This window comes from Arachis hypogaea, chromosome 2, assembly GCF_003086295.3.
Source record: "Arachis hypogaea cultivar Tifrunner chromosome 2, arahy.Tifrunner.gnm2.J5K5, whole genome shotgun sequence".
Lineage (NCBI taxonomy): Eukaryota > Viridiplantae > Streptophyta > Magnoliopsida > Fabales > Fabaceae > Arachis > Arachis hypogaea.
The window spans coordinates 61,237,163-61,264,701 of NC_092037.1; the positions used below are offsets into that span (position 1 = coordinate 61,237,163).

Here is a 27,539-nt window from a genome sequence, read left to right on the forward strand (position 1 = left end):
GACGTCTTGCAGGTAGTGCATCCCAAGATACTAGAGCCACGTCACACAACGTTATGGAGGTCCGCGACGGCATTTATAAACTTTGCTATCATAGAGTGGCATCAGGTGGATTGGGTTCTACCTCAGCTTGGAGGAGTACAGTATCGGCCGCTGTCCACACTGAACATCGATTTTCTGATGTCGAAGGACGACCGAGGTAGCGATTGGTGATTTTCTAGTACGTTACAGGGATGGCACATTTATTGGGATCACATGGTAGACCATGTCTTACGGTTTGATGTTGTTTCTGATCCAAGACCTTCTCATGAGTACATAGATTGGTGGTATTAGTATAGGAGGTGATTCTTGTCGCCTGAGCTATTACTCGGAGACCCCAAAGTAGACCTGATCCTGCCGGAGGCATTGTAGAGAGGTCCAGGTCAGACTTTACTAATGGATCGGATGCGTGATATTCTGGAGGTGTGAGTGGAGGTGGCTTGATGGTGCCATCGGTGTGCTGGAGGGAAGGGGTAGAGGTCGTCGAGGGGCCAAGGGTGGCGGTGGTCATCGAGGCAGACCTCGACGTGGAGGGCGAGCCGGAGAGGATAATGGTAGTGGTGGTGGTGGTCCAGATGACTATGGCGATGATGAAGGTGATGGAGGATGCGGTTATGGACATGACACTAGAGTTGGTTCTAGTTGGGGTGGACATGATGGTTTTGTGGGTGGCACGAGTGGAGTTGCTGATGTTGGTGGAGGTAGAGGAGGTGTTGGTGGTTGGGGTGGTGGTGGTGATGGAGGTGGTGGTTATGGCGGTGTTGGGTGCGATACCTTTGGTGGTAGATCATTTTGTGATGGTGGAGGGGGAAAAGATACTGGGCGAGAATTCGGTGATTACTTTGTTGGGTGTCCTAGCAATGACGGGGATGTACATAAGAGTCAAACGTGGATTAGCCCAAGTGAGATGCTATTCAACTTTCTAGGCAACGATAGTCTCGACGCGAAGTACAGAGGGTCACGCTTTCTTAAGGAGATTAGGGTCATCATGTAGGATGATGATGTGGCATGATGCAGATCTCAAGTAGGTGCCCCCTAGACACTGCTAGGTGTAGACCTGAATGAGACACCATCTGGACCCGTCTATGAGACTTTTGCGTTGGGTGGGATTCCTACCTCGGCATTTGCTACAGGTAAAACTACACAAGCCGGGCCATCGACGACACACGAGCGTATACCTCTCGAGATGGAGCATGAGGGCGACAAAAATGACGAGATGGAGCATGACGGTGACAGAGATGACGGCGATGATGTTCCTTTAGTGCAGAGATCACGGAGGATCAGGCGCCCTACCGTTGTGGCACAGGATCGCATCTCTTTTGATTTAGTAGTTTGCCATGTTATTATTGAGTTATTTTAAGTATGTTGTTTGTTATTTAAGTTTGGTACTCATGTTGTATGTTATTTAATTTTTGGGCTCGTGTTGTGTGTTACTTAGACTTGGTACTCGTGTTATATGTTATTTATGTGTGGCCTGAGCACAGTTAGACACATTTACAAGCAAAATTTCGATTACCAAGTGCGAATGCAACAGGAATGATATTGGAATTGCCGTCTTGAGCAATCACAACTAGCAGTGTATCACCGTATTTGCCGTACAAGTGGATCCCGTCGACACTAACCAGAGGCTTGCAATGTCGGAACACCTCGATAAACGGTGGGAAGGTCCAAAAACGTCCGTGGAAATATGCTTGCTCCTCATCCACTTGGCCACCCAGTCGCACAAGACTTGTCCTCAGTACTGCAACACTACTCGGCATTGTCATTTGCAAACCTAGCACCCATCGTGGCAACTCATTATATGACTCTTCCCAGTTTCCGTAAATCTGAGCCATGGCCTTCTGCTTAGCCATCCAAACCCTCCTGTAAGTCGGTCTGAAATCAAAATAGACCTATGTCGCATTCTAAAGTACCTTGACCGACACTGCAGCATCGACTCTAATCATAGGCAGTATGAAAGTCGAGATCACATGGTAATCTAGCCTCTTATGATCACTGGAAATCGAAGTGGCCAGACAAGTATGCAGTCTATTGTACGTTTTACCTCCCACATACCTCTGCGGTGCCGGAGACTGATACAAATAAACCATGTACACCCATTGTCAAAATACTTACACTTTCCATGGTACTTGTGGTAATCGGATTCCAACACTTTAAACTCAATCCCATCTCAGATGCTGTAAGTCTTCACGCTTAACACGACCTCTTCTTTATCCTAAAACTGCTGACCAACTTGGAACTCAGCTAGTCCTCCTGTATCCTGTGCGTCTTTGGCGCCAAATCCGACAGGCACGACAGGTTCCCTCTGCTGTCTCATAGCATCCAAGTCCAAAGCTGGAAAGTGAGGGGAGGGGGGTATTGAGGAGTTTCTGAACTAGTTGCTCCAGCACCCCCAGCTGGAGTATTCCTCGCATCTTCATCGTCACTATCATCGGCAATCGTGGCGGGATCCACATCATCATCATCCTCATCTTGGAATACATCTTCCACACCATCCGATGCTCCACTTTGTCGAGATTCTGGTAACACATCATTAATGCCGGCCATCACAATCGCAACATCAACTACAGGCCCAGTGTCAACCCTTTCTTTGTAACGAGTGAGGTTTAGATCAGCAGTGAAGGACGGGGAGGCCACCAAAACTGCCTCAGGCTCAATCACGGGCAAAGATGAAGAGGCACCAATAGGTCTCAAACTAGAGCATGCTGCCGTGGCTGAAGGCAGAGGATTCCGGTTAGAACCTCCTGAACTAGAGACCACATACACATTCACAAGCTTGGCCAACAATTCAGGAGTCCTCACCTCCGGGAATTACCGACGATAATGGAACAGAACTTCCAGATCTTCGTCGCTGCCTATGACGAACAAATCATACTTCACATCATCTCGCAAAGCAGATATTGAAATTCTGTAGAATAACTTTTCCATTCGTTTCACTCCTTGCAGCCCCAATTTTCTGATTATAGTATCCTGAAACTTGGTGAAACTCGTCGAAGGTTTCATGAAAATACTAAGTGGATCATTATCAGTAAACTTAATTCCATAACGCATTTTTTTCTTAATCGACCCTCTATAGTGCACAAAAACTAAGAAACTCTCATCACTAGCCATTGTGAAAGAATTCACATTTCATAGCTATTTATATACATTTGCACCCTACTAAATCAAATTACCCAGCATCCATTTATATATTTTGCTGAAACTATAGTAAATCTACCTCCCCTAATTCGATTTATTCATGTTGATCTTGAAGCAGGTAAATTGAATTAGGGGACTTCGATTTACTTGCAACCATGCATAAATCTAACTAATCTAATTCGATTTACATGGAAACGTAACCATACATTACATGAATGTCTACTAAATCGAATTTGTCGATTTATATAGAACTATGCTAAATTGAATTTGGCTGCTTCGATTTACATAAAAATGTCCTCTAGGAACATACACGTAACAATTTTTTATTTGGGTGATTTACGTAATATTAAGTTCGCATCGATTTATCTAAGTGATTTGTCAAAATTTGATGTTTATAATATCGAACCTAAAACTAATATTATACCTGAAAATAAAGTTTATGATGGAAATAACAAATCACTTTCGAATTTTATGAAAAATTATACAAGTTGAAAAATCCTAATTCAACCATTGGATTTACGAAATTCAAAATCTATGAAAAATTATTCAATATTGCAAATTTGACATACACTTGGTGTCAACGGATTGTAACCCATTGCCATATATAGACACACAACTTACAGGTTATGCCATTCTGTCAGATTCATACAATATAAGGGATTTGGATTCCCTCCATAGTCATACCAAAATGCACCAATGTTAAATTGTTAACTGTTTAAAAGGGATTCGGAGGCAAAGAGAAGCTCTCAATGGAGAGAATGAATTACAATAATGAAAACAAATACATATCAATTCATATTTTCACATAAAAGAAGGGGAAAATGATGAATACATCTTCTCTGTGGAGCAAATCTACAATGAGGGGGTAAAAGAGAAGAGAAAAGAGAGAAGAGAGAGAAAGAGAGGGGGGGGGGGGAACATCCCTACCAAAAAATTTTTAGAGGAAGAAAAAGAGAAACAAAAAGACTCTGTAACAGTGTTTTTGATTGAAAAGATTGTGTAAGAGCTAACTGAGTGTTACATGTTTCTTGTGTACTTTCAAACTAACTCCATTAGGAGTGGATCACCTTCTGCCATGATTCTAATAAGCTTTATGAAATCTTGCTCACTTGACACAGTCCATGGATGCACAGCAGGGACTTTAGCCGAATAAAGAGCGGAAGAATTAGTGGGGGATTTTTGCTTGTAGATTGTTGTGTCAAGAACAGGGTCGAAATTCTGTGGGGAATCCATGGACACAAAGAACATAGGAATTGCAACCTTCTGATGGATATCCAGATCGCCAATTAGGCTAACAAGCTCAATGAAATCACTGACAAGGCGCTGAGGAACATAAAATACCTCAGAATTGCAAAGTAAGAGGTTCTTTTCATTGGGATTAAATTCCTTGTAATTCACTTGAAAGTGTGCTGGCATCATGCTAACAACCTGCTGTACCATGCTTGCTTGTTGCGATAACCAATCTGAATTGCCGCCTTTGGTTAATACAGGTGTCCAAGACTCAGATAACTGGATCCCAAAGAAATTGTCAGAGTGAGAAGTTCTGACATTCTATCAAAACTTAGCTATGCATTTCAGGAAGGGGTTCATAATGATTTTTGGAAGTGTTTTGAAAATAAGTGCCTATTTCAATAGTGAAAGGATTTTATTGCATTCAAAACTCGATAGGTTCTGGTGTAAACTGAAAAATAGCATAAGCAAACAATAAGGATTTGATTTTGATATATTATTCATGACAAACCCTTGTCATATTATCCATCACATGTTGAGATATCATGAAATTGACTATGATAACACAACTTGAGAATTCAAACCCTTATCCTCATGAAAACATATAGTTAATTGATCATGCAGAAAAGCTTTACAGTGACAGTACATTAATATCAGCATTTCTGAAAGACACAAATAATCCTTTACTGATAATTCTACATGAAGTTGTAAACAAGAGTTATGTACTTTAGATGGAAGGAAAGGAAACAGTGTAACAGGAATACCTTATTAGTGATCCATAGCTTAGTTTTGTCTGCTTGTACTAAGTTCCAATAATTAAGAATGGTATTATCCTGTAGGAACAAGAATCCTTCCGCACTGCTAAATTGATCAAATATTTTTGGCAGGTACCTGGAAACAGGAGATTAAAAATTATATCAAGTAGAAAAAGACTAGCAATCTAAATCTATCTCTAGTTCTATGACACAGGTCAGTGCATTTCCTGTTAACAAATAAATGCTTTTTCAACAATAATGTGCGAGGGACTTTGAAAAAAAAAAAAGAAAAAAAAGAAAAGGAAAAATTGAAAGGAAAAAAAGGCTAGCATTTCCATACGCTAGTGGGACCATACCATATTCAGACACAATCGATCCACGAATATCTGTTAAAACATACAAAAGTGATAGTTCAAAATATATTCCCCCCAATCCCACCGCCACCTTCTTCTGACCTACTCCTAATCAGTGTCCATGCACAATTACAGTTTGAGACCAACGTAGACTCCAAAATCAATCTTTTATGGATAAATGCTTCACAGGAAAAATTAGAAATGTTTCTATATTACTCTTTCAAATTTCCATTGGTAGTTACTAATCCAGTAATCCTACAGAATATCTACTATACAGATATTAAAATGCCTAACGCAATGGCAAATGTATCTTTTCTGCTGAACAAGCGCAATTTATATTTGAAAACAGCTCAACATATAAGCAATTTATGTGCAAGTTACTTCGGGAGGCAGCCATCAGACAACCACACTTCATATGATTTTATGTTACTCTTAAATGAACTAGAAATCATTTGCTGCCCGTTGACACCAATTTATGACCACTTAGATCCTTACTTTTGTAATTATAAAAATAAAACATCTTATGTAATTTGTGAAGATCCACAAGTATTCAGTTGCCAAATATATTTAGCTAAATAATGCCGAAGTAACATAGTCATAAAATAGCTATCCCTGCAGGACTTGACTTACCTGTATGCTTTGTCCAATTTGCCTTCCTGTACAACAAGGTCCATGTCCTTCTTTTCAGACAAAATAACTACGGTTCTGAACACTCTCCCATAAAGCAATCTCCATTCAAGGGCTGTACGTTCCACAGGCCCGCTGCAATATAAAATAAGCACAACATTCCCAAAAGTTTTCCTCCATCGGATCAAATTTGCAATCTCATAATTCACAGTTCCCGTCTCTTCAACACCAAGGTGAACAGATGGCAATTTCTGTGGGATGAATTCCCTGCGATCACCATGACCAATATTCGCTCTTGGACGTCCCAATTCCAACGACATCAACCTTGGCTGCTGGTAGCCAACAGCTAACAAGTCCTGCAGCCAAGCAGCTGTAAGTTTCACATCCTTCTCGGTCCAAAAGCCCTCCTCAGCCATTGCATAGCTTAAATCCAAAATCTTCTCAAACAATCTATGCTTATTGGATTTCCACAAAACCAAATAATTGATCAAACGACCAACATTAACATGTAGATCTTTCTCTTCTGAAAAAGGATAGGCCTCGATCTTGTCATATCTATGTACAGTAGGGGGATATACCGCAACATAACCACCAACTTCCCAAAGAAGCCTCTGTCCCCAGTAACCTCTCAACACATCGGAGGCCATTGTGCTAACAGACACTGGAAGCATCAAAGCCCAAAACGCAGGCGAATGATACATCGTGTTAAAAGAATTAACAGGAACCATCATACCCTGCGGCAGCGCCACCTTGGGGGCGTGCTTATCGAATCTAATATCAAAAGCCTCTAATCCTGACTTGCGCGTAAAATAAAACACTGAATCTACATCTGGGAGCCCATTTGAAATCCCCTGCTGTATAAACTGCTTTCCACCAAACACTTCAGTGTAAAACTCCTCATGCCCAATTTCACCTACATTCTCCAAAGGCAACCCTCTAGGCCAAACTGAACGCTGCCCGAAATGTACATATGGATTCACAACGGTTCGATTCGGATTATCATGACTATACTGCAATAAAACCTCTTGCCTAGCACCCTCCCCAATCAACTCCACATCAAAATGCTTACCCAAATCTCCATCAATCACATCCCCTCTATCATCAGCATCAAAGATCTTCTTAGCACCGTGCTGAATCGCAAACAAATACCCAACTGTTTTCCTAACATATGAATCATAAGGAAGGAATTCAACAACCCTAAACCCCAAATTAGCTTGCATTTCCAGTGATAAATAGATCGCACCTTTCAAGCTCCAATCCGAGGGCGTTCTCGAGTTCCCTATCGCAAGAACCTGCCAGCCTTTGATCTTCACAAGACCACGGAGCGAATCGGAGGGGTAACCGGAAACGGACACCACGATCCACCGTTCCGTCCGAAAATTCGTGAACTTCGACGCCGTATCCCGAATGGGAGCTATGTTGTTCCAATCAACGCGTGGGAACGCGATCTTCTCGAGGTCATGTGCTTGCTTCTCGAAGCAAAGGAGCGCGGCGGTGTCGCCGACATTGCGGAGGAAGAAGAGAGCGGCGACGGTGGCGGCGAGGGCCACGACGGCGACGATCTTGTAGAGATTCTCGGAAACCCACGCCGAGAAGTCAAGGTTCTTCGTCTCTGCAAATCGATTCGTTGGAAGAGATCCATTGATTCTTGAATTGGGTTTAGAGTTTGTGGATTTGGGAGCTGAACGCTCTTGGACTAACATTTGAGAGCGTTGAAACTCAAATCAAAGCGTTTTTAAGTTTTACTGATTCTGTTAAGAGCTTGACTTGAAGGTGAATCAGTTTCAACACTCACTTAGCTTAGTTGTTGAAACGCAAACACTGTCTTCTTCCTCTTCCAACATGAACGAGTATCTCTGAAAACCAAATCAAAAGAAACTAGTTTACAATTCCTTTTTTCTTTTTCTGAACTCTCTGAAGTGTGATGATGTAAGCTACTGGTGTTGTTGCCGACAGGTATGGTTGAGAGTGTCGGTTCCTTAGGCTTGAATGCAACTGCAAATAGTAGTTTGGTGTGGTGGAATCTTCTTCTTCTCCTCTCACATTTTTTTTATAATGACTGTTATTATTATTATTATTATTTGGTGTATAATATAAGGTTTGGTTTGGTGTTGGAAAATGGACTTATTAGGTAGTATTTCACATTACCCATCACATTATTGTAATAACTGCAATTATTGTTGGATTATAAAAGGTGACAAATGACAGATGGAAGCTGTAATGTTTTTGTAGCTTTGGTTACTTGTTTGTTGTTTCTGCAAGCAGCAATTTTTCTTTTTCAGTTTGGATAAAAGTATTTGTTAACATTATAAATAAAGTTGAAAAACACTTTTAGCAAATGTTTTATGAGCCAAACCCCAAATTTCATTCTCTCCGCTCTTCAAAAGTAGAGATGACTTGCAAAGGCGGTTAATCTTGGTAAGATGGGACGGCACCCTACTTTTGATGGGTTTCTTTCGATCTGCTTCACGAATGGTTAGCAAGTCATTTTTACATTTTAGGTTTTCTTCAGTAGAAAAGAAAAAAAAAGCTTTTGTTCCAATTTATGAGCAAAATATCGTTCTTTAGAATAGTAATTGTTTTACAAATTACAAATATTCTAAAATTAAAGGTAAAGTATACCTTTTCGAATTTAAAATTATAAAATTATAAAATTGTCTATAACTTTTAATTTATATTAACTTGAGAAAAAGATAAATAAGTTCCTGATCTTTTGTTCCGCGGATATTTTCGTTCCTGACCATTTTCGATCCTGACTAATGTTGGCCCGCTTAGGTTAACCCATTAGAGGTTGTTAGGAATATAAATAAGAGTATTGAGTCATTATATGGAGTATGAAGGAACTAATGAATTGATATTGAACTTAGTTCAAACTCAAAGCATCATAAAGGCATTTAATCAAACACCTAGTACGTAATGCATAAATTCAGTATAAACAAACAAACTTCAGCAGCAATGCTTACCCATTCAACAATTTTCACACTTAATATATCCAAACACAATAACAAACATCAGTAATCAAGCTTAAACCATCAATCAAAGCATCATCCAACCAAAAAATTTTCAATTCTTAATACTTGCAACTAACCTAGAATCTACAAACTAAGCTACCTTTTTCCAGCAACCTAGAATCTACTAACAGAAATAAAAAATCCAACTAAACTAATCTAGAACAAACTATGGAATTAAAACTAAACAAAATAACAAGAAAAAACATAGCAGAAACTTGAAGTACTAGTCAAAGATGGAAATGAAGAAGGGAGGAAGGAGTTGTTGTGGCACTTGCTGTTGCCACGGCCAGAGACGGCAATGGAAGGTCGCCAGACACCAGGAAACTAACCGAAACAAGGATGGAACAGAGGTGCAGCTTCAAATTCTGAGAGAGGAAAAGTATCGCGGATTGAGGGGAAGAAAAGGGAAAGCGAAGAAGAAAAGAAGATGAGGAAGAAGAATACGAAACTGGCGATGATGGTGGTTCGCCGAAGGTAGAGGTGCGGTGGTAAAGCTTGGTGATGATGGTGATAGAGGAAGGAGGTGAACGGGTGGTGCAGAGAAGAAGAAGAAAAGAAATAAGACATGAATGAAGGTGCGAATTAGGGTTCGCACAAGTAACATTCAAAAAATCGCAAATGATGGATATGCGCATGTCGCGTGCATATGCATGAGTGTGGGTTTCCACAAGGTGATATGTACATGATGCGTGAGCATCTTTCCTATCTTTTCCTAGTGAATTTGCATATAATTTATTGAGTTTAACAAAGAATTAATTATCTTTTAGCTAATATGGATGCTACTTTGAGTCTTGTGCAATTTTATTTATTTTAGGTAGCATTCGACTGAATTTGATGGAGTTTCTGCAACAAAAGAACAAAAGGAGATAGCAGCGAGGAGCGACGCGTATGCGTGACTGACGCATGCGCGTGATTTGGAGCTTTCCATGGCGACACGTGCGCGTGACTGACGCGTACGTGTGATTTGAAGATATGCTCAGCGACGCGTTCGCGTGACCGACGCGTCCGCGTGACTTGTGAAAAAGACCATCGACGCGTACGCGTGATATGCGCCACGTGCAGAAAACACAAAAAAATGCTGGGACGATTTCTGGGCTGTTTTGACCTAGCTTTTAGTCCAGAAAACACAGATTAGAAGCTGCAGAATGGACAAAACATGTGGTCCACACCCATTAACTGAAGACCTGCTTATTATTCTGATTTAAATTCAAATCTTATTTTTAAGAAAAGATATTATTTTTAATTTTAGATAATTAGATTTTAAATTAATTAGGATTAGTTATAAAAAAAGGATTCCATTAGTTAACTTAGAGACCATTAGATTGGAACTCTGTACATTTTATCAGAATCCTTATTTTCTTTTCTGAATCATGAGCAACTAAACCTCCATTGTTAAGGTTAGGAGCTCTGTCTATTGTATGGATTGACATTATTATTTTTCTATTTTAATTCAGGTTTTGATTTATATTTCAATAATTGTTTTCGTTCTTTATTTTATGAATATGGGTGGAACGGAAGTATGACCCATGTTCTAATTGAGTTCTCGTATAACTTGAAAAAGCTCTTTACTTGAACAACAACTTGAAAACATATTATCCTGAATTTCTAATTGTTTGTATTTAACGGAATATGCGACATATAATCCCCTTATTTTTGGATAATTAGGATTCTTGTGACATATAAACTGGAATTTGATCATCACCCTCTAATTGAAATTAATTGACCAAGGAATTGACAGTTGATGAATTTTAGAGGAGACTAGGAAAGTCTAAGGAATTAGGGTCTAGTCATAAATAGTTTGCCATGAATTAAATCTTGCATGATTAAAATAGTTAATAAGAAAAGTCAATTAGAAAAATAGATAACTCTCAAGTCTTAACTATTTTCTCCAATATTTTATTTTCAACTTATTTACTTGTGTGCCTGCCTTCTGATATTTTCAAATTTAAACATTTTGAATATCTCAAAACCCTTTTCTGCTTGCCTAACTAAGTAAATCTTTTAACAATTGTTGCTTGATCCATCAATCATCGTGGGATCGACCCTCACTCACCTGAGGTATTACTTGGTACGACCTGGTGCACTTGCCGGTTAGTTTGTGAGTTATAAAATCACCGCACCAAGTTTTTGGCGCCGTTGCCAGGGATTAATTGTGATTGACAACTACTTGTTGTTTGATTTCTTAGATTAGATAATTTTTCTTTTAATTAGTTTTAACTTAGTATTATTAATTTTTATTTTTATTTTTTCCTTTATTTTTTTTCTTTTCCCCGTGCTTTTCGTTTTGTTTCCCTTGTTCTCCTGTCCCCGTTTCCTTTACTTTTTACTTCCTTTTAAAATTTTTTTATTTATTTAAATCTCGTCATTATTTTATTTTATTTTATTTTTCTTTTCATTTTCATTTTTTTCTCCGTTTTACTTTGTTTCTTTTTTGTTATTTTTTTTACTTTTTATATTCTATTAGTTTTATTTTATTTTTGTATTTAATTTAAAAAAAATAAAAAATTTTAATAGCACTAATAATTTTAGTAATTTCTGAAATTAAGTTTGGTGTTTCCTAGTTCACGTTATCTCACTGTGAATTCTCTGCACTCTGACGTAAAAAGTTTCATATTTCCTTGTCTTCTGTTTGTTTATGCACAGAAACAAAAACAAAGAACATCTCTTAGACTTTGATCCTGAGCCTGAAAGGATCCTCAAGCGACGTTTACAACAAGCAAGACTTTACAAGGCTGCAGAATCCATTATGGATCCTAATGATGCTGCTAATGCCAATGTGACAAATTCGAATGGGAATGAGCAACAAAGAAGAGTACTTTGCTCTTACTCTGCTCCTACTTCAGATTTGTATGGAAAAAGCATTGTAGTGCCTCCTATAGCTGCGAACAACTTTGAGTTGAAGCCACAACTGGTCACCCTGGTGCAACAAAACTGTCAGTATCATGGTCTTCCCCACGAAGACCCAAATCAGTTTATTTCTAGTTTCCTGCAAATCTGTGATACTGTGAAGACAAATGGAGTAAACACAGAGGTGTACAAACTAATGCTCTTCCCATTTGCTCTGAGGGATGGAGCAAAGCTATGGCTAGATTCTCAACCCAAGGAGAGTTTGGATACTTGGAATAAGGTGGTTACTGAGTTTCTCATAAAAATTTTCCCACCAAAGAAGCTGACTAAGCTTAGGGTGGAAGTTCAGACCTTCAGACAGAAGGATGGTGAAACTCTGTATGAAGTTTGGGAGAGATACAAGCTACTGACTAGGCAATGCCCTCCGGACATGTTCTCCAAATGGACTCAACTAGACATCTTTTATGAAGGCTTGGGTGAAATGTCCAAGATGTGCTTAGACAATTCTACAGGAGGTTCATTGCACAAGAAGAAGACACCGGAGGAGACTATTGAGCTTATTGAATTGGTTGCTAGCAACCAATATTTATACTCATCTAACATGAATCCTGTGAACTATGAGACTCCTCAGAAGAAGGGTGTCATGGAAGTAGAAGCTCTTAATGCTATTCTTGCTCAGAACAAGCTTATATCTCAGCAAATAAGTCTACTTACTCAACACATGGGTGGCATGGAAGTCTCAGCTATCAACACCCAAAATCCACCTCAAGAGGTCTCCTATGACATGGGGAGTGGTTCTAGGAATCCCAATGATGACCCCTATTCTCAGACATACAATCAAAGATGGAGAAATCACTCAAATTTTGGGTGGAGAGACCAACCTCAGATACCTCAGAATTTCAACAATAATTCTCAGGACGGCTTCCAACAGAACAATTACAATAACCGCCAATTTCAGCCTCAGCAGGCTAACTCTAAATCCAAGGAAGATTCTAATTGGGAGATGATGAGGAGTTTTATGCAGGAAACCAGAGCCTCCATTAGAAATTTGGAAGTACAAATGGGCCAGCTGAGCAAGTAAATACCTGAGAGGTCTACAAGTACATTTCCAGGTGATACAGTGGTGAACCCAAGAGAAGACTGCAAGGTTATTCAATTGAGAAGTGGTAAAACAGTTGGCTCTGAGACAAGGGTCAATGAAGAGCTAGTTGAAAAAGAAAGCTCCAAAGGAGAAAAAGGAAGAAGTGGAGCACGCCCCTCCAAAGCCTGCAGACAACCCATTCCCTGGCTTTCTAGACACGTATCCTACATTCCCAAAGGCTCCTGAGTACAAGCCAAAAATGCCATATCCTCAGAGACTTCAGAAGGCTTCCAAAGAAAAACAGTTCTCTAAATTTTCAGATGTCTTCAAGAAGCTACAGATCAACATTCCCTTTGCAGAGGCTCTTGAGCAAATGCCTCTCTATGCTAAATTTATGAAAGAATTGTTGACCCACAAGAGGAATTGGAAGGAACAAGAAACAGTGGTGTTAACTAAGGAATGCAGTGTCATTATTCAACACAACCTTCCTGAGAAGATGCCAGATTTAGGGAGCTTTGTAATTCCTTGCACCATTGGAGATGTCACCATTCAGAGAGCTTTATGTGACTTTGGAGCTAGCATCAATCTCATGCCACTTTCAGTGATGAAAAAGCTTCAAATTGAGGAGGTAAAATCCACTCGTATTTCTTTTCAACTTGCTGATCTTTCTATTAAATTACCTGTGGGTGTTGTTGAGGATTTACTTGTTAAAGTATGACCATTCTTCTTTCCTATTGATTTTGATATATTAGACATGAAAGAGGAGGTAAAATCCTCTATTATACTTGGTAGACCCTTTTTAGCTACAGGTAGAGCTCTAATTGATGTACAAAACGGTGAATTGACCCTGAGGGTCAATGAAGAACAGGTGGTCCTTCATGTTTTTGAAGCTCTTAAACACCCTAATGATTCTGAAGGGTGTATGAAAATAGATGTTATTGAACCACTTGTTCAAGAGGTACTGAAAACTGAGGTGCTTGATGATATTCTGGATCCTATCTCTGAGTATGAATTAGTTGAGGTTGATAATTCACCACCCCAGAAGGCTATGGTTCACACACCTAAAGCAGAGGAGAAAGCCCCCAAGCTTGAGCTCAAATCCTTACCTCCTTATCTGAAATATGTGTTCTTGGGTGAGAATGACTCATATCCAGTGATTATTAGCTCTTCCTTGAAGCCTGAAGAGGAAGAGTCACTTATTTCAGTGCTCAAGAGTCATAAAACAGCTCTTAGGTGGACCATTAGTGACTTGAAAAGGATTAGTCAAACCAAGTGTATGTACAAGATCCTCCTTGAAGATGATGCTAAACCAGTTGTGCAACCACAAAGGAGACTCAATCCAACCATGAAAGAGGTGGTCCAAAAAGAGGTAATGAAACTATGGAAAGCAGGAATTATTTACCCTATTTCTGATAGTCCTTGGGTAAGTCCTGTGCAGGTAGTTCCCAAGAAAGGAGGGATGGCAATGATCAAGAATGAAAAAAATGAGCTTATTCCCACAAGAACAGTCACATGATGGAGAATGTGTATAGACTACAGGAGGCTCAACACTGCTACAAGGAAGGATCATTTTCCCCTGCCTTTCATTGATCAAATGCTTGAGAGGTTAGCTGGTTATGTATTTTATTTCTTTCTAGATGGATACTCTGGATATAACCAAATTACAGTGGACCCTCAAGATCAAGAGAGGACAGCATTCACATGCCCCCTTGGAGTATTTGCCTAACAGAAGAATGCCTTTTGGACTTTGCAATGCTCCAGCAACTTTTCAGAGGTGTATACTTTCAATTTTTCTGATATGGTTGAAACGTTTATTGAGGTATTTATGGATGACTTTTCTGTTTTTGGTAATTCTTTTGAATCCTGCCTTAAGCATTTATCTCTCTTCTTGAAACGGTGTCAAGAATCAAACCTTGTTTTGAATTGGAAAAAATGCCATTTTATGGTCACAGAAGGTATTGTTCCTGGACACCAGATTCCAAGTAAGGGGATTGAGGTTGACAAATCAAAGGTGGAGGTAATTGAAAAATTACCACCACCAGCAAATGTTAAGACAGTCAGGAGTTTCTTGGGTCATGCAGGATTTTATAGGAGATTTATAAAGGACTTTTCAAAATTTGCTAAACCATTGAGCAACCTGTTGGTTGTTAATGTTCCTTTTGTCTTTGATTCTGATTGTCTGCATGCTTTTGAAACTCTAAAAGCAAACCTTACCTCTGCTCCCATTATAGTTCCCTCTGACTGGGATTTACCATTTGAATTGAAGTGTGATACCAGTGATTTTGCTATAGGAGCTATTTTAGGACAGAGGCATGGTAAGCTTGTACATGTCATTTACTATGCCAGTCATGTGCCAAATGATGCCCAAAAGAATTACACAACTATAGAAAAGGAATTACTAGTTGTTGTGTATGCTGTTGATAAGTTTAGGTCCTATTTACTTGGTTCTAAGGTTATTATTTATACTGATCATGCTGCTTTGAAGTACCTTCTAACCAAATAGGATTCTAAACCAAGATTAATCAGATGGGTGTTGCTCCTTTAGGAGTTTGATATTGAGATAAAAGATAGGAAAAGGGTCAAAGAATCAAGTAGCTGACCATCTTTCCAGAATTGAGCCTGAAGCAGAAGTACAACCACCCACAGCTATGACTGAGACATTTTTGGATGAGCAATTGTTTCTCATTCAGCAGGTTCCATGGTTTGCAGACATTGCAAATTATAAGGCCATGAATTTTATCCCAAAGGAGTACATTAGGCAACAAGTGAAGAGACTATTGACTGATGCAAAGTACTATATTTGGGAGGAACCATACCTTTTTAAAAGGTGTTCAGATGAAATCATCTGGAGATGTGTCCCAGATGAAGAAAAATAGCAGATTCTTTAGCACTGTCATGGTTCTGAGTATGGAAGCCACTTTGGTGGTGAAAGGACAGCTACAAAGGTCCTTCAGAGCGGGTTTTACTGGCCGACTCTCTTCAGGGACTCAAGAGCATTTGTAAAGCACTGTGACAGATGTGAAAAAGCCACGAATCTCCCTGCCAACCATGAAAGCCACAGCAGGGAATTCTTGAGGTTGAGTTGTTTGATGTGTGGGGTATTGATTTCATGGGACCTTTTCCACCCTCACATTCAAACAAATATATTCTAGTGGCAGTTGACTATGTGTCCAAGTGGGTGGAAACTGTGGCTTTGCCCACCAATGATGCCAAAGTGGTAATGAGCTTTCTTCAGAGATATATCTTTAGCTGGTTTGGTGTCCCAAGGACACTCATTAGTGATGGAGGAAGCCATTTCTGCAACAGACAGCTGGACTCTCTTCTGCAGAGATATGGAGCCCATCATAAAGTGGCAACCCCCTATCACCCTCAAACAAGTGAACAGGTTGAAGTTTCCCACAGGGAACTTAAGAGGATTCTAGAGAAGACTATCAGTGTTTCAAGAAAGGACTGGTCTAGGAAGCTTGATAATGCTCTCTGGGCATACCGGACAGCATACAAGACTCCCATTGGCATGTCCTCTTATCAGTTAGTCTATGGAAAATCCTGTCACTTGCCGGTTGAGTTGGAGCATAAAGCTTACTGGGCAATCCGATATTTGAATCTTGACTCAGAAGCTGCAGGAATCAAGCGAATGCTTCAGTTGAATAAGCTTGATGAATTCAGATATTCAGCCTATGAGAATGCCAAGCTTTATAAGGAGAGAACCAAGCTACTGCATGACAAGAAGATTGCCATCAGAGTCTTTGAGCCAGGACAAAGAGTGCTTTTATATAATTCAAGGCTCAAATTCTTTCCTGGGAAGCTGAAATCCCGATGGTCAGGACCGTTTGTGGTTACCAAAGCTTCACCATATGGTCATGAGGAAATACAGGAAGAGAATTCTGACAGGAAATTTATAATAAATGGCCAGAGGTTGAAGCACTATCTTGGAGGCGAGATTGATCGCTAGAGGTCCACTCATCTGCTGAACTAGCAGAACTGACTGTCAAGCTAGTGACGTTAAAGAAGCGCTTGTCGGGAGGCAACCTGATAATTTCGTATCCTGAGTTATTTTTCGTAGTAGTAGTTTTCTTACTTATTTGATTTTTATTGAGTTCTTACTAATTTTCTGATCATGCAGCTATTTTAGAACAGGAGCCGAAAAAAAAAGAGAAAAGAAAAGAGCACCCGACGCGCAAGCATCGCTGACGCGTACGCATCAGATGGGTGTGCGTGAAAAATAAAAATGAACAGAGAGTTGCGCGGGAGTGGCGCCAGAATGAAGCCTTTCGCACAAACAAGCTCACGCGTACGTGTCCATGACGCATGCTCGTCATTGGTGATTTTGGCACACCATGCATACGCGTCACTGACGCGTACGCGTGACCTGGAAAAACGGCGTAAATATGTGTTTGGGCAGAGAGTTGTGCTGGCTTGGGGCTGAAAGTGTGCTAGAAGTACAAAACTTGTTCACGCGTATGCATCTCTAATGCGAGCGCGTCATTTGCACAAATGGCCATCCACGCGTGCGCCTGAATGACGCGCACGCGTTGTATGAAAATATTGGTTTCCAAGCCACGCGAACAGCGAGTTGTGCGTGCGCGCAACTACCTTCGCGCGAATCGCACAGAACCCAGGGTACGCGAACGCGTGCCTGACACTGACGCGTCATTAAGAAATTTTGCGACCTACGCATACGCGTCGCCTGCGCCGCACAACCACACTAATTCGCCGCCCAGTTTTAATTTTCTTTCCCTCTCTCCCAATCCTAATTCTCTCTTGTTCTTTTATCCTTTTCTTTTTCTTTCATCATAATATTTGTCTCTTTCTATTTTCAGTTCTTCTTTGCTTGAAGACAAGTGGTGGACGAAACTGTGATCACTACAACTTCGCACAACTAACCAGCAAGTGTACTGGGTCGTCCAAGTAATAAACCTTACGCGAGTAAGGGTCGATCCCACAGAGATTGTTGGTATGAAGCAAGCTATGGTCACCTTGTAAATCTTAGTCAGGCAAACTCAAATGGTTATGAATGATGAATAAAACATAGAGATAAAGATGGAGATACTTATGCAATTCATTGGTAGGAATTTCAGATAAGCGTATGGAGATGCCGTGTTCCTTCTGTCTCTCTGCTTTCCTATTGTCTTCATCCAATCCTTCTTACTCCTTTCCATGGCAAGCTGTATGCAAGGGTTTCACCGTTGTCAGTGGCTACCTCCCATCCTCTCAGTGGAAATGTTCAACGCACCCTGTCACGGCACGGCTATCCAGCTGTCGGTTCTCGATCATGTCGGAATAGAATCCAGTGATTCTTTTGCGTCTGTCACTAACGCCCCACAATCGCGAGTTTGAAGCTCGTCACAGTCATTCAATCATTGAATCCTACTCAGAATACCATAGACAAGGTTTAGACCTTCCGGATTCTCTTGAATGCCGCCATCAATTCTAGCTTATACCACGAAGATTCTGATTAAGAAATCCAAGAGATAAACATTCAAGCCTTGTTTGCTTGTAGAACAGAAGTGGTTGTCAGGCACTCGTTCATAAGTGAGAATGATGATGAGTGTCACATAATCATCACATTCATCATGTTCTTGGGTGCAAATGAATATCTTAGAACAAGAACAAGCGAAATTGAATAGAAGAACAATAGTAATTGCATTAATACTCGAGGTACAGCAGAGCTCCACACCTTAATCTATGGTGTGTAGAAACTCCACAGTGGAAAATACATAAGAACAAGGTCTAGGCATGGCCGTGAGGCCAGCCTCCCAATGATCTAAGAACTAGATGTCCAAAGATGATCTAGAGATCTAAAGTGATCAAAAGATGAAAATACAATAGTAAAAGGTCCTATATATAGAGAACTAGTAGCCTAGGGTTTACAGAGATGAGTAAATGACATAAAAATCCACTTCCGGGCCCACTTGGTGTGTGCTTAGGCTGAGCATTGAAGCATTTTCGTGTAGAGACTCTTCTTGGAGTTAAACGCCAGCTTTTATGCCAGTTTGGGCGTTTAACTCCCATCCTTGTGCCAGTTCCGGCGTTTAACGCTGGGAATTCTGTGGGTGACTTTGAACGCCGGTTTGGGGCATCAAATCTTAGGCAAAGTATGAACTATCATCTATTGCTGGAAAGCCCAGGATGTCTACTTTCCAACGCCGTTGAGAGCGCGCCAATTGGACTTCTGTAGCTCCAGAAAATCCACTTCAAGTGCAGGGAGGTCAGAATCCAACAGCATCTGCAGTCTTTTTCAGTCTCTGAATCAGATTTTTGCTCAGGTCCCTCAATTTCAGCCAGAAAATACCTGAAATCACAGAAAAACACACAAACTCATAGTAAAGTCCAGAAAAGTGAATTTTAACTAAAAACTAATAAAAATATACTAAAAACTAACTAGATCATACTAAAAACATACTAAAAACAATGCCAAAAAGCGTACAAATTATCCGCTCATCACAACACCAAACTTAAATTGTTGCTTGTCCTCAAGCAACTGAAAATCAAATAGATAAAAAGAAGAGAATATACAATGAATTCCAAAAACATCTATGAAGATCAGTATTAATTAGATGAGCGGGGCTTTTAGCTTTTTGCCTCTGAACAGTTTTGGCATCTCACTCTATCCTTTGAAATTCAGAATGATTGGCTTCTTTAGGAACTCAGAATTCAGATAGTGTTATTGATTCTCCTAGTTAAGTATGATGATTCTTGAACACAGCTACTTTATGAGTCTTGGCCGTGGCCCAAAGCACTATGTCTTCCAGTATTACCACCGGATACATACATGCCACAGACACATAATTGGGTGAACCTTTTCAGATTGTGACTCAGCTTTGCTAGAGTCCCCAATTAGAGGTGTCCAGGGTTCTTAAGCACACTCTTTTTGCCTTGGATCACAACTTTATTTCTCTTTTCTTTTTTCGTTTTCTTTTCTCCCTCTTTTTTTTTTCGTTTTTCTTTTTCTTTTTTTTTGTATTCATTGCTTTTTCTTGCTTCAAGAATCATTTTTATGATTTTTCAGATCCTCAGTAACATGTCTCCTTTTTCATCATTCTTTCAAGAGCCAACATTCATGAACAACAAATTCAAAAGACATATGCACTGTTTAAGCATACATTCAGAAAGCAAAAGTATTGCCACCACATCAAAATAATTAAACTGTTATAAAATTCAAAATTCATGCAATTCTTTTCTTTTTCAATTAAGAACATTTTTCATTCAAGAAAAGTGATGGATTCATAGGACATTCATAACTTTAAGGCATAGACACTAAGACACTAATGATCACAAGACACAAATATAGATAAACATAAGCACTAAAATTCGAAAAACAGGAAAGTAAAAAACAAGGAAATTAAAGAACGGGTCCACCTTAGTGATGGCGGCTTGTTCTTCCTCTTGAAGATCTTATGGAGTGTTTGAGCTCCTCAATGTCTCTTCCTTGTCTTTGTTGCTCCTCTCTCATGATTCTTTGATCTTCTCTAATTTCATGGAGGAGAATGGAATGTTCTTGGTGCTCCACCCTTAGTTGTCCCATGTTGGAACTCAATTCTCCTAGGGAGGTGTTCAGTTGCTCCCAATAGTTTTGTGGAGGAAAGTGCATCCCTTGAGGAATCTCAGGGATCTCATGATGAGTGGGGTCTCTTGTGTGCTCCATCCTTTTCTTAGTGATGGGTTTGTCCTCATCAATGGGGATGTCTCCCTCTATGTCAACTCCAACTGAATAACAGAGGTGACAAATGAGATGAGGAAAGGCTAACCTTGCCAAGGTAGAGGACTTGTCCGCCACCTTATAAAGTTCTTGGGCTATAACCTCATGAACTTCTATTTCTTCTCCAATCATGATGCTATGAATCATGATAGCCCGGTCTATAGTAACTTCGGACCGGTTGCTAGTGGGAATGATTGAGCGTTGTATAAACTCTAACCATCCTCTAGCCACGGGTTTGAGGTCATGCCTTCTCAATTGAACCGGCTTTCCTCTTGAATCTCTCTTCCATTGGGCGCCCTCTTCACATATGACTGTGAGAACTTGGTCCAACCTTTGATCAAAGTTGACCCTTCTAGTGTAAGGATGTTCATCTCCTTGCATCATGGGCAAGTTGAATGCCAACCTTACATTTTTCGGACTAAAATCCAAGTATTTCCCCCAAACCATAGTAAGCCAATTCTTTGGATCCGGGTTCACACTTTGATCGTGGTTCTTGGTGATCCATGCATTGGCATAGAACTCTTGAACCATTAAGATTCTGACTTGTTGAATGGGGTTGGTAAGAACTTCCCAACCTCTTCTTCGGATCTCATGTCGGATCTCCGGATATTCACTCTTTTTGAGTTTGAAAGGGACCTCGGGGATCACCTTCTTCAAGGCCACAACTTCATAGAAGTGGTCTTGATGCACCCTTGAGATGAATCTCTCCATCTCCCATGACTTGGAGGTGGAATCTTTTGCCTTCCCTTTCCTCTTTCTAGAGGTTTCTCCGGCCTTGGATGCCATAAATGGTTATGGAAAAACAAAAAGCAATGCTTTTACCACACCAAACTTAAAAGGTTTGCTCGTCCTCGAGCAAAAGAAGAAATAAGAGAGTAGAAGAAGAAGAAATAGAGGAGATGGAGATGGCTTTGTGTTTCGGCCAAAGGGGGAGAAGTAGTGTTTTAGGTGGTGTGAAAATGAAGGAGTGAAGAAGGGTTTATATAGGAGTGGGGGGAGGGTTATGGTTCGGTCATGTATGGGTGGGTTTGGGAGGGAAAGTGGTTTGAATTTGAATGGCGGGGTAGGTGGGGTTTTATGAAGGATGAATGTGAGTGGTGAAAAGAAAGATGGGATTTGATAGGTGAAGGGTTTTTGGGGAAGAGGTGTTGAGGTGATTGGTGGATGGGTAAAGAAGAAGAGAGAGGGTGGTGGGGTAGGAGGGGATCCTGTGGGGTCCACAGATCCTGAGATGTCAAGGAAAAGTCATCCCTGCACCAAGTAGCGAGCAAAATTGCTCTTTGTGCCAATTCTGGCGTTAAAGGCCGGGCTGATGCCCATTTCTGGCGTTTAATGCCAATTTCTTGCCCTTTCCTGGCGTTTAACGCTAGTCTGGTGCCCCTTTCTGACGTTAAACGCCCAGAATGGTGCCAGACTGGGCGTTAAACACCCATCTGCTAGCCTTACTGGCGTTTAAACGCCAGCAGGATCTTCCTCCAGGGTGTGCTATTTTTCTTTCTGTTTTTCATTCTGTTTTTGCTTTTTCAATTGATTTTGTGACTTCTCATGATCATCAACTTACAGAAAACATAAAATAACAAAGGAAAATAGATAAAAACATAACATTGGGTTGCCTCCCAACAAGCGCTTCTTTAATGTCAGTAGCTTGACAGAGGGCTCTCATGGAGCCTCACAGATGCTCAGAGCAATGTTGGAACCTCCCAACACCAAACTTAGAGTTTGAATGTGGGGGTTCAACACCAAACTTAGAATTTGGTTGTGGCCTCCCAACACCAAACTTAGAGTTTGACTGTGGGGGCTCTGGTTGGCTCTGTTTTGAGAGAAGCTCTTCATGCTTCCTCTCCATGGTGACAGAGGGATATCCTTGAGCCTTAAACATAAAGGATTTTTCATTCACTTGAATGATCAATTCTCCTCTATCAACATCAATCACAGCCTTTGCTGTGGCTAGGAAGGGTCTGCCAAGGATGATGGATTCATCCATGCACTTTCCAATCTCTAGGACTATGAAATCAGCAGGGATGTAATGGTCTTCAACCTTTACCAGAACATCCTCTACAAGTCCATGAGCTTGTTTTCTTGAGTTGTCTGCCATCTCTAGTGAGATTTTTGCAGCTTGCACCTCAAAGATCCCTAGCTTCTCCATTACAGAGAGAGGCATGAGGTTTACACTTGACCCTAGGTCACACAAGGCCTTCTTGAAGGTCATGGTGCCTATGGTATAAGGTATTGAAAACTTCCCAGGATCCTGTCTCTTTTGAGGTAATTTCTGCCTAGACAAGTCATCTAGTTCTTTGGTGAGCAAAAGGGGTTCATCCTCCCAAGTCTCATTTCCAAATAACTTGTCATTTAGCTTCATGATTGCTCCAAGGTATTTAGCAACTTGCTCTTTAGTGACATACTCATCCTCTTCAGAGGAAGAATACTCATCAGAGCTCATGAATGGCAGAAGTAAGTCCAATGGAATCTCTATGGTCTCATTTTGAGCCTCAGATTCCCATGGTTCCTCATTGGGGAACTCATTGGAGGTCAGTGGACGTCCATTGAGGTCTTCCTAAGTGGCGTTCACTGCCTCTTCCTCCTCTCCAAATTCGGCCATGTTGATGGCTTTGCACTCTCCTTTTGGATTTTCTTCTGTATTGCTTGGAAGAGTACTAGGAGGGAGTTCAGTAATTTTCTTGCCCCACTTGTGCCTCCAAATTTCTAATGGAGGACCTTGTTTCAGTCATGAAACTTTGAGTGGTTTTGATTAGATCAGAGACCATAGTTGCTAAGTCAGAGGTGTTCTGCTTAGAATTCTCTGTCTGTTGCTGAGAAGATGATGGAAAAGGCTTGCCATTGCTAAACCTGTTTCTTCCACCATTATTGTTGTTGAAACCTTGTTGAGGTCTCTGTTGATCCTTCCATGAGAGATTTGGATGATTTCTCCATGAAGGATTATAGGTGTTTCCATAGGGTTCTCCCATGTAATTCACCTCTTCCATTGAAGGGTTCTCAGGATCATAAGCTTCTTCTTCAGATGAAGCTTCCTTAGTACTGCATGGTGCATTTTGCATTCCAGACAGACTTTGAGAAATCATATTGACTTGCTGAGTCAATATCTTGTTCTGAGCCAATATGGCATTCAGAGTGTCAATCTCAAGAACTCCTTTCTTCTGATTTGTCCCATTGTTCACAGGATTCCTTTCAGAAGTGTACATGAATTGGTTATTTACAACCATTTCAATCAGCTCTTGAGCTTCTGTAGGCGTCTTCTTCAGATGAAGAGATCCTCCAGCAGAGCTATCCAAAGACATCTTGGACAGTTCAGACAGACCATCATAGAAAATACCTATGATGCTCCATTCAGAAAGCATGTCAGAGGGGCACTTTCTGATCAATTGTTTGTATCTTTCCCAAGCTTCATAGAGGGATTCTCCTTCCTTCTGTCTGAAGGTTTGGACTTCCACTCTAAGCTTACTCAATTTTTGAGGTGGAAAGAACTTTGCCAAGAAGGCATTGACTAGCTTTTCCCAAGAGTTCAGGCTTTCTTTAGGTTGAGAATCCAACCATGTTCTAGCTCTGTCTCTTGCAGCAAAAGGGAATAGCATAAGTCTGTAGACCTCAAGGTCAACCCCATTAGTCTTGACAGTGTCACAGATTTGCAAGAACTCAGCTAAGAACTGATGAGGATCTTCCAATGGAAGTCCATGGAACTTGCAATTCTGTTGCATTAGAGAAACTAATTGAGGCTTAAGCTCAAAGTTGTTTGCTCCAATGGCAGGGATAGAGATTCTTCTCCCATAAAAGTCGGGAGTAGGTGCAGTAAAGTCACCCAGCACCTTCCTTGCATTGTTGGCATTGTTGTTGTTTTCGGCTGCCATGGGTTCTTCTTCTTTGAAGATTTCTGTTAGGTCCTCTACAGAGAATTGTGCCTTAGCTTCTCTTAGCTTTCGCTTCAAGGTCCTTTCAGGTTCAGGGTCAGCCTCAACAAGAATGCTTTTGTCTTTGCTCCTGCTTATATGAAAGGGAAGAAAACAAGGAAATATGGAATCCTCTATGTCACAGTATAGAGATTCCTTGAGGTGTCAGAGGAAAAGAAAAATAGAAGGAAGAGGTAGAAGAATGATGTCAGAAGAGGGGGAGAATTTTCGAAAATTAAGTAAGATATTTTAAAAACATTTTGAAAAACTTTAATTGACTTTCGAAAACCAAGAATAGAAAAGAAATCAAGTGATTTTTGAAAAAGATTTTGAAATTAGAAATAAAAAAGATTTGATTGAAAACTATTTTGAAAAAGATGTGATTAAAAAGATATGATTGGTTTTAAAGAGATGTGATTGAGAAGATATGATTTGAAAAACATTTTAGAAAGATTTGATTTTAAAAATTGATGACTTGGCTAACAAGAAAAGATATGATTCAAACATTAAACCTTTCTCAACAGAAAAGGCAACATACTTGAAATGTTGAATCAAATCATTAATTGATAGCAAGTATCTTTGAAAATGGAAAGAAATTGATTTTGAAAAAGATTTGATTGAAAAATTGATTTGAAAAAGATTTGATTTTGAAAAATTTTGAAAACTTGAAAAAAATTTGATTTGAAAACAAAATCTTCCCTCTTGTGCCATCCTGGCGTTAAACGCCCAGAATGGTGCACATTCTGGCGTTTAACGCCCAAATCACTACCCTTTTAGGCGTTAAACGCCCAGGCAGGCACCCTGGCTGGCGTTTAAATGCCAGTTTGCCTTCCTCACTGGGCGTTTTGAACGCCCAGCTTTTTCTGTGTAATTCTTCTGTTGTATGTTCTGAATCTTCAATTCTCTGTATTATTGACTTGAAAAGACACAAATTAAAAATATTTTTGGATTTTTAATAATGAGGAATAATCAAAATGCAACTAAAATCAAATAACAATGCATGCAAGACACCAAACTTAGCAGTTTGTATACTACTAACACTAACAACATGAGAATGCATATGACAAACAACAAAACACTCAAGTCAATAGAATTCAAAGATCAGAGCATTTGAAATCATCAAGAACAACTTGAAGATTCATGAAGACACATGAATGACTGCAATAAGAACAGAAACATGCAATTGACACCAAACTTAAAACGAGACTCTAAACTCAAACAAGAAATTTTTGGATTTTATGATTTTGTAAATTTTTTGTGTTTTTTTGAAAATTAAGAAAATAAAGATATCAAAATTCTTAGTGAGAATTCCAGGAATCATGCAATGTTTAGTCTAAGACTCCGGTCCAGGAATTAGACATGGCTTCACAGCCAGCCAAGCTTTCAAAGAAAGCTTCGGTCCAAAACACTAGACATGGCCAATGGCCAGCCAAGCCTTAGCAGATCACTGCTCCAACAGTAAGATTGATAGAAATCAACAAGCTCTTGTGATGATAGGTTGAAACCTCGGTCCAATATAATTAGACATGGCTTCACAGCCAGCCAGACTTCAACAGACCATCATGAAACACTAGAATTCATTCTTAAGAACTCTGAAAAAAATACCTAATCTAAGCAACAAGATGAACCGTCAGTTGTCCATACTCAACAATCCTCAGCAACGGCGCCAAAAACTTGGTATGCGAAATTGTGATCAATACTTTTCACAACTCAAATAATCCCCGGTAATGAATCCAAAAACTTGGTGTTCAATACCATGGCATAAACACAACTTCGCACCACTAACCAGCAAGTGTTCTGGGTCGTCCAAGTAATAAACCTTACGCGAGTAAGGGTCGATCCCACAGAGATTGTTGGTATGAAGCAAGCTATAGTCATCTTGTAAATCTCAGTCAGGCGGATTCAAATGGTTATGAATGATTCATGAATAAAGCATAAAATAAAGATAGAGATACTTATGTGATTCATTGGTGAGAATTTCAGATAAACGTATGGAGATGCTTTGTCCCTTCCGTCTCTCTGCTTTCCTACTGTCTTCATCCAATCCTTCTTACTCCTTTCCATGGCAAGCTGTATGTTGGGCATTACCGTTGTCAAGGGCTACAATCCCGTCCTCTCAGTGAAAATGTTCAACGCGCTCTGTCACAGCACGGCTAATCATCTGTCGGTTCTCAATCAGGTTGGAATAGAATCCAGTGATTCTTTTGCGTCTGTCACTAACGCCTAGCCTTCAGGAGTTTGAAGCTCGTCACAGTCATTCAATCCTTGAATCCTACTCAGAATACCACAGACAAGGTTTAGACCTTCCGGATTCTCTTGAATGCCGCCATCAATTCTAGCTTATACCACGAAGATTCTGATTAAGGAATCCAAGAGATAAACATTCAAGCATTGTTTGCTTGTAGAACGGGAGTAGTTGTCAGGCACGCGTTCATAAGTGAGAATGATGATGAGCATCACATAATCATCACATTCATCATGTTCTTGGGTGCGAATGAATATCTTGGAACAAGAATAAGCTGAATTGAATAGAAGAACAACAGTAATTGCATTAATACTGGAGGTACAGCAGAGCTCCACACCTTAATCTATGGTGTGTAGAAACTCCACCATTGAAAATACATAAGTGATAATGGTGATTATTGGCTTCGGCCCCATAAAGGGAGCCAGAAGAACCAAGATGTCTAATACAATAGCAAAAGGTCCTATTTGTAGAGAACTAGTAGCTTAGGGTTTACAAAGATGAGTAAATTACATAAAAATCCACTTCCGGGCCCACTTGGTGTGTGCTTGGGCTAAGCATTGAAGCTTTCATGTGTAGAGACTTTTCTTGGAGTTAAACGCCAGCTTTTGTGCCAGT

General features: G+C 40.1%; 2 protein-coding genes across 2 annotated transcripts; both read right to left on the reverse strand.

Moving 5' to 3' along the window:
- Positions 1-1,520: 1,520 nt before the first annotated feature.
- LOC112726009 (uncharacterized) lies at positions 1,521-2,160 on the reverse strand. The gene is made up of 2 exons (XM_025775482.1): positions 2,081-2,160; positions 1,521-1,911 (listed from the first exon to the last, which is right to left on the reverse strand). Exons 1-2 carry the CDS (start codon positions 2,158-2,160, stop codon positions 1,521-1,523), a joined length of 471 nt encoding a protein of 156 aa, XP_025631267.1.
- A 1,749-nt stretch (positions 2,161-3,909) lies between these two features.
- LOC112745454 (probable glycosyltransferase STELLO1) lies at positions 3,910-8,525 on the reverse strand. The gene is made up of 3 exons (XM_025794869.3): positions 6,143-8,525; positions 5,169-5,295; positions 3,910-4,683 (listed from the first exon to the last, which is right to left on the reverse strand). The coding sequence occupies exons 1-3, from the start codon at positions 7,840-7,842 to the stop codon at positions 4,213-4,215; spliced, it is 2,298 nt and encodes a 765-aa protein (XP_025650654.1). The 5' UTR covers positions 7,843-8,525; the 3' UTR covers positions 3,910-4,212.
- Between the last annotated feature and the right edge of the window lie 19,014 nt (positions 8,526-27,539).

What these genes read in the sequence shown, in the direction of transcription:
- LOC112726009 (XM_025775482.1), bottom strand. Translation starts at nt 2,160, where the DNA reads ATGGAAAGTGTAAGTATTTTGACAATGGGTGTACATGGTTTATTTGTA. An exon ending in ACCGCAGAGGTATGTGGGAG is followed by an intron (nt 1,912 to 2,080) that starts GTAAAACGTACA and finishes TTTTGATTTCAG; the next exon opens with ACCGACTTACAGGAGGGTTT.
- LOC112745454 (XM_025794869.3), bottom strand. Translation starts at nt 7,842, where the DNA reads ATGTTAGTCCAAGAGCGTTCAGCTCCCAAATCCACAAACTCTAAACCC. An exon ending in AAATTGGACAAAGCATACAG is followed by an intron (nt 5,296 to 6,142) that starts GTAAGTCAAGTC and finishes TCCTGTTTCCAG; the next exon opens with GTACCTGCCAAAAATATTTG. An exon ending in AGCTATGGATCACTAATAAG is followed by an intron (nt 4,684 to 5,168) that starts GTATTCCTGTTA and finishes TTTGGGATCCAG; the next exon opens with TTATCTGAGTCTTGGACACC.